The sequence below is a fragment of the Tinamus guttatus genome, unplaced genomic scaffold (genome assembly GCF_059628265.1).
Source record: "Tinamus guttatus ecotype Peru unplaced genomic scaffold, ASM5962826v1 Tinamus_guttatus_pri_ptg000327l, whole genome shotgun sequence".
Lineage (NCBI taxonomy): Eukaryota > Metazoa > Chordata > Aves > Tinamiformes > Tinamidae > Tinamus > Tinamus guttatus.
The window spans coordinates 1,511,809-1,519,185 of NW_028288861.1; the positions used below are offsets into that span (position 1 = coordinate 1,511,809).

Below are 7,377 nucleotides of genomic sequence, written 5' to 3' on the forward strand. Positions count from 1 at the left end.
AGGTTCAGGTAGACAATAAAGTTTAAATCATATTAGATTTTTGTTACACATAATGGACAACAACAAACAGCAGTATAAAACTTGGTTTACTCTGAAGTCGAACAGATAAAAGAAAAAAATACAAAGCCTTATGGACTTTATTGTTTGCATAGCTGCCACAGCTCTGTGACCCAGATGATCTAAACCCAGTGCAAAGTATTTGCTGTGTCAAAATGGACAACGCGGAAATTTACCGATGACCTTTTTAGTCTCTGCACATCTCTGCATTTCCCACCAATGTCCACTTTCCTGTCCCTCATCAGTTCATCTAGTGAAATCAATGCAATGGTTTATACAGGCAGTACATAAGTCTATTTCATTATTAAGTAGCTAAGAACATAGAAAAGCAGAGGGAGCTTAAATTATGTCTTTATGTAATTTTTGTTTTTGAGGAATAAAAGTTTCTAGCCACCATGGGCACAAAGGCAGCTTCTAAATGAGACTTACTAGATGAATATGTTGGCAGAGTAAAGAAAAACAGTCGAGTTCCTCTGCTTTCCAAAACAATTAACCTACTCTTGTGAAGCGCAGGGGTGGTGAGGAAGCTGACGAGAATTATGTGAGCTCTGCTGTGCTCAGAGTCTTCCCCGAGAGAAGAGAGCGTAGCTGACAGGTCGCCCACCGGGCGCAGAGGTTTCCCGACAGAATATACCTGAGCTGAGGCCAGGGCTCTCGAAGACACCCCGCCAGCCAGCTGCCCTTGGCTTCCCTGTCAGCCCTCCTTCCTGGGGAACAAAGACAGGGAATTCTCCTTCCACCTTCACTCAGCCTCCAGGATGCATTAGCAGCAAGAACCAGAACCCAGAAATGGACAGAAAATAAAGAAACAAAGATGACGAGGGAAAGGGGGAGGAAAGAAGCACTTCTACCTTCCTCCTTGCCACTCCAACCATTTAGGGCTCAGTAGTTTACCAGAACAAAAGCCTGGATGTAGCTTCCTAGCTGTATTAACTTAAAACTGTTAAATAAAGGTGGACATTTTTTTCGGGTAGGATTTGGAGACCAAGAGGGAAAATCACGCACGTAAGATTTAATATATCAGGAGGTGAGCTGGAGCCTGACAGAGAACTCTCATACACACCCAGAAGTTGTGACTATACCCGTACTGTTCTGAGCAGAGATCATCCTGTCAGTTTTACTTCTATGTTATCAAGGAAAGCTTGATGATCTGAGCAGTGGCATAAAGAAGGACTGAAATAATTCATGAAAAAAAATCAATATACTTTATTGTAAATAAAACTGTTTGGGAGAGGAAAAAACAGAGACCTGTGTATTCCCACCTCTAAAAAAAAAAACAAAGAGAGAGGCACTGGATGGCACTAGAGAAAGAACAAAAACAAATGTTAACTCAGTCTTAAGTGATTGGAAGTTTATCTGATAAAACTACATCAGTGCAACATGTTTACATTTCTTCAGGGCATTCGTTTCGGTATGAACCATCAATGAGAAAAAGAAATAGCAAACAATAAATGGTTAAGAGTTTCCAATTTACACTGTGGGACACCACACAGCAGAGAGATTTCTTGTGGAATCCTGACAGGACTCACTCGAGATCCTCTGTCATTTAATAAAGCTGTCAATACTGTACAGAAAGAGTAAAATAATTACTGAAAAATGCGCGCAAATCCTGAAGGAATATTAAATAATAAGTCAGGTCATGAATGTGGAAGAACGTGCTTCACTTGAACTGCTGTAAAAAACAAAGTGGGGCCTTTCAATCGCGAAATTTGAAGCTACACATGTTAAAACTAAGCAGCCACACTCATATGTGAAGGAGTCTCTCCTAGGGAGACCTGAGACAGACTTACAGGTTCTCAGCATAAAATGCATTGATCAAGAACTACTAGTGAGCAGATGAGCCCAAAAGGATTCATGCAATCCTGAGATATACTGGTGAGATGGAAGAACTTCTGTTTACCTCTAGTATCACATTTTCTATACAGTTTCTAATTCTTCAAAGGTAACTGGCTCCCTAAGAAGTCTGAACACCCTGGTCAAAATCCAATGTGAGCCTTTTGTTTTTTTTTTAAATCTTCTCTCCTCCCTTGCTTATTGGAAAAAAAAAGAAAAAATTTCTCTTGCCTTTATACCAGCTTGCCTTTCTGCTGTAAGAAAAGCTCATTCTAATTACTATGCAAGAAGCCTACAGAAATCAGATAAACTATTTAAAGAGGGAGCAAGTGAAGACCTATTCAGAACAACTTCTAAAATCCTGATACTTTGAAATCCTGCAACTTTGAAAATGTCTATAAACTCTCATGCAAACAAGATCAAACAAGAATGCTTCTTTTACAGGAATAAAAATGGAGGTATAAAAAAAGAAGTTAGGCTAGAAGCACTAAATTTGTTTAACAACCTATAATTAATTAAGGAAGGAAAGCAGTACAGACTGCACTAATGGTGCTATGGAACGATACTGCACTACTCGATAGAATACGCTTCACAGCAGTTTAATGCAAGAACTCACAAAGTAGATTGTTTTGAATCTCTAAAAGATTTAGGACTACTGAGCAAACTTGCAATGTCAGAATGTTCCTGGAATCACTAATTCAGGCACAATATAGTGTAAGAAGATTAAAGACTGAACAGAACCAAATGAGGGAAAATGAGACAGCAGCGTAATGAACTGGGTTCGTGAACCTTGCACCCTTAAACATTTTGCTGGAGACCAGAAGAAGATTTTAACAGAAAACCTCCAAAATGCAATGAAAATGAGACACCAAGATGCAGAGAAAAAAATACTTTACAAAGTACAGATTTGAACCGCATCCAGTCCTTTGTCCATCATATGCCATTAGTAAAAAGCTTCAAGCAAGGACTGAAAGCTTCCAAAAGGGAAACCATATATTCATATTCTGCCAAACAGATAATGAGAAGAACTGAAAGATTTTTTTCCTGCAATAACAGACTGAGGGACTAGGATATTAGCTTAGGTATGAATCAAACCCTTAGAAGGTGGAGTTTTTTGGACAGATTAAAACAGGCTTTGAGCATAATTTAAAGTTTAAAGATCTAATCTAAATCTTGTCGCCATAACTAGATAATTCTAAAGTGATTTGTAAAGGGAGGGTTCTACAAGTGGGCATTTCTAACACCAGTTTAAAAAACAAGCAAGAAGACAACTTCAGGTGGAAAAAAAAGAGACAAAGAAGTTGGTTTTGTTAAAACAAAACACTGTGGAGTATCCATCCAGTGTTGTGTATGTTAAGATGCTCAAAGGGATGGTCTAAATTTGACTATTTGATATTAATAAACCATATTCTTGAAAATGGTTATCTTGCCTGTTGAACTCTTGCTGAATAGCAGTTGAGAGTGAACCATCACATTAAAAAAGAATTTAGACTCACAGATCATGTCAGCAGTGACTATACACCACACTTACAGTAATGGCAACGCAATTACTGACAGTGTCTCCCCCTTGCAAGTGCCATGAGAAATCTCTCATAAAATACCTTTTTAAAAAGATTAAACTAGAAAGTTAATTCTTTTTTTTCCTTTTAATACAAAAAAAAAGTGGCAAGAAAATACAACTAAAACCTCCTAGTCCTATAAGAGAACCATCTAGATTTAAACAGCTTACTATGGAAAAAAAAGCCACAATTATCAAATGTCACACTGGGAAAGCCTCCAAATTAGTTCTTATGATCATACACAATTTTACAAACCTCTACAGACATCTTCTTTTTACAAGTTAATGTAAGATTTCCAAGGTGACAAGGTGGTGAAAAGACTCTCTGCTTTCTAGGTTATAACATGTTCCAATACATCTTCGCTGCTGATAATGCAATATATATATTATATAATGCAATATATATGATAATGCTGATGATGCGTCTCCAGCAGGTCGAGGGAGGTGATCCTGCCCCTCTACTCAGCCCTGGTGAGGCCACATCTGGAGTATTGTGTCCAGTTCTGGGCTCCACAGTACAAGAGGGATGTGGAGCTGCTGGAGAGAGTCCAGCGCAGGGCTACAAGGATGATCAGGGGCCTGGAACATCTGCCCTATGAGGAGAGGCTGAGGGAGCTGGGCCTGTTCAGCCTGGAGAAGAGAAGGCTGAGAGGGGATCTGATCAGTGTCTATAAGTACCTCAAGGGAGGCAGTGAGGAGGACGGTGTTGGTCTCTTTTCACTGGTGGCCACTGACAGAGCTAGAGGAAACGGCCAGAAACTAAAGCATCAAAAGTTCCACAGGAACTTAAGGAAAAATTTCTTAACAGTGAGGGTGACAGAGCACTGGAACAGGCTGCCCAGAGAGGTTGTGGAGTCTCCTTCTCCGGAGATCTTCAAAACCCGCTTGGACGCAGTCCTGTGCCACGTGTTCTAGGTGACCCTGCGTGTGCAGGAGGGTTGGACTAGATGATCTCTACAGGTCCCTTCCAACACAACCATTCTATGATTCTATGATAAGGCAAAGAATGATCTTGGAAAATACTGTAACAGCTTTCTTTAAGTACCTATCAAAATTATCAGTCCAGCCTATTTTGCTACTGTTGGACTGTTTTCTGCATTTGGACTGTTTTCTGCATTTGCTCTGTTCCAAGAAATAATCAAAAGACAACAAATAAATATCACTTGTTGAGCCAGTCAGAGAACAGAGACATGAAGAAGGAAGGAAAGTGTGGCTTCTTCAAAACATACCTAAAACAGACTTTTTGAAATGGTATTAACTTAGTGACGCAGGTAGCAGATCAAGATGGGTATCTTTCACCCACCATTTGGATAGAAGATTTTAGTCTTCTTCCAGGATAGACATAAAAAATTCAGGAGAGGCCCACAAGAGGAATTCAGAAGAGGATGCTCTGATCTCCTAATGCAGATAATACAACACAGTCCAACAGTATGCTAAGCAAATCAAGATGGCCTGATTTTAGCCAGTCTATGAAGCCAAGCTGGTTTAGAAAAGGTGTGTTTTTCCCCAGTATAACTCTATATCCTGCTATTAGCACTTAGTTTATCAGCAGCCATCAAGCTCTGAAACAGTCAATGGATCCTCTGCAGTATCAAGGACATGGCCTGGGAAGTATAATGTACCAGCAGAACGAAGTGGTAGTTTTCTGGCAATCTGACTTGCCCTATTAGAAACACTTCACATGCCTATAGTGTCATGAAAGCAGATTCCTACACACAGTTAATGACTGACTTGGAAGAGCACCCCAAATTCTAACCTGCTTGCAAGATAGCTTTTTAGGGAGAGCAAAAAAGATGGTAACTGTGAGTATATGCATATATATGTATGTGCAGGTATCCACACAAGTAGCCTCTTCCGCTGCTTCCTTAGCACCAAAGTTAGGGTGCAAGGCGTAGGCTCCTTAGATTCACGGCTGTCACAGTGATTTCCAAGTTGCACCGTTGGAGCTGGGCTGGGGCTCCCAACCCTGTGACTCAACGCGGTCACTGAAGCAACCGCTCTGCTTTATAATCACTTGCTCTCTATAGCAGGGCCATTACCGCAATAACTACAGAACACCCTCTCCTCAGAGGGGCAAGGATTTTATCGGACAGTTTAAAGGCCTGCATTAATGTTGGCTGTTTGTATACTTACTGCAAAATACACGCAGGCAAGTTCACACAGTTTCCTTGGTCACACTTGTGGTAAGACTAGCAAGGCTCAGAAATCATCTGAACAATTTTCTGTTTATTATTTCTCAATCACCAAAGTATGTAAAGCATTTAAGAAACTACAGTGTCTTGTATTTTTTTTTCCTGGTGTATTTTAAAGATAGTAACACTCCTGTCCAGTTCTGTTCAACTTGGCAGACGTCGTCCTCCCCCAAAACTTGAGAGGAAGAGAAAAGCCTGAAAACATGTCCTGTTTAACGTCTCTTTCTGTTTCTGTTGGTAGCAAGTATATTTTGGAAACAAGGATCGGGGCATGAAGCACCCCGTCTTTGAACACTAGCCTACGGCCATTTGTGAAGGCCTATAAAAATCCGTACCGTACTTCAGAGGAGGAAGCAGATGAATTTCCCTGCACATAGTGCCGATGATGCCTTACCTGCCCCTCGGCCACCTGCGTCCTGGGAGCCCCTTTAGCTTCTGCCGTGCAGAAGCGGCTCCCGGCCTCGTTCATGCCACAGCACCGCAGTGCCAAGGCCCAAGGCTAGAATGTCTCATCCCTACAGCCTGTTGCCCAGGGGCCCCGCTTTGCAGCAGGAGACCTTGCACATGGACAGGTGGTGGGGGAGAAGCACGCTTTATTTTTGAGCCTGACTTCGTAGGCTCGCAGTGGGCGGGAGCAGCCTGGGAGCGTGCAGCTCCACGTGTGCGTGTCCGGTGATTTTGTACCGTGTGAGCGAGTTCTACCGGGCCGGGCCGCCCGCGGGCCGCTGTCAGGGCAGGGAGCACTTACCCACCTGGGGAACTTGTCCTTGAGCTGCCGCAGGCTCTGTCTGGTGGGCTGCACCTGCGCCAGGAACTGCGCTATCTCATCGTACTGCGCCTTGCTCAGCTTCATGGCGCGCTGCCCCGCGCCCAGCCGAGCGGCAAGGGGGCAGAGCGGGGCGCGGGCTCGGCGGCAGCAGCAGGCCCGGGCCCGGGGCGCCGGCTCAGGCGCGGCGGCAGCCGCTTCCCGCCGCTCGCGCGCGGGGGCCGGGCCGTGCCGGGGCGGGGCGAGCCGCCATCCCGCGCTCGCGGGCCTGCGCAGCCGCCGCGGGCGGCGGGGCGGGGAGCGGCGGGCGCGGAAATGGCGCTGGTCTGGGGGCGCCGCCGGCCTTGCGAGGTCCCCCCTAACCTCCAGCAGGACCCTGGCCCTGCGAGGAGCCTGCTGGAGCAGGGAGGCCGCGGGGCTTTGCCCGCGCCTGCGCAGTTGCCGTTGACCGTTAACGGTTCGCCATTAGCCGTTAACCGTGGGGCTCCAGTGGGTAGGGAAGAGCCCAGAGGCAGGTCAGCGGTGGGGGCGTGGGTGGTGCAAGGAGCTGCAACCCCGAAGGTGGGGGGTACCCACACCTGAATTGCTTTAAAGTGTGTTTTCTAGTGCAGCAGCTTCATTGCAGTAACTGAGTTTTGGTTGTTTCTCCTCACTCTGCTTATGGTAAAGACTTACTGCGGTAGTGGGACCATGGCTGTGGCCCTAATTGGCCTTAATTTTAGCCACCTGTAACCTTGTGCTCACACACAAGTGGTTTCTGCTGAATTTTGGAAGAACACCATCCAAATCTGTGCTTTTGTTGAATGGGAATTTAGTTAGGCCTCAGCCTTCAGTGGGTGATGCTACCAAGCATCAATGTGTGTGTGTGTGTGTGTTTCAAGACCTGGGTGTTTTTAAGTTTTTGGGAGATAGGTGCTCCTTTTTGGTGAAAAGCTATATATAGACCAGTGATCTTGAAGACAATTAATTAT

The 7,377-nt window shown here is 44.4% G+C and overlaps 1 protein-coding gene across 1 annotated transcript in view; it reads right to left on the minus strand.

Annotated features, from left to right (window-relative positions):
• The window catches only part of CDIN1 (CDAN1 interacting nuclease 1), a 117,669-nt gene extending 111,168 nt beyond the window's left edge, over positions 1 to 6,501 (minus strand). The window contains exon 1 of the mRNA XM_088529292.1: positions 6,393 to 6,501. Coding sequence (XP_088385418.1) covers positions 6,393 to 6,493 — 101 coding nt within the window. The 5' untranslated portion in view covers positions 6,494 to 6,501. The remainder of the gene's footprint in view (positions 1 to 6,392) is intronic.
• Between the last annotated feature and the right edge of the window lie 876 nt (positions 6,502 to 7,377).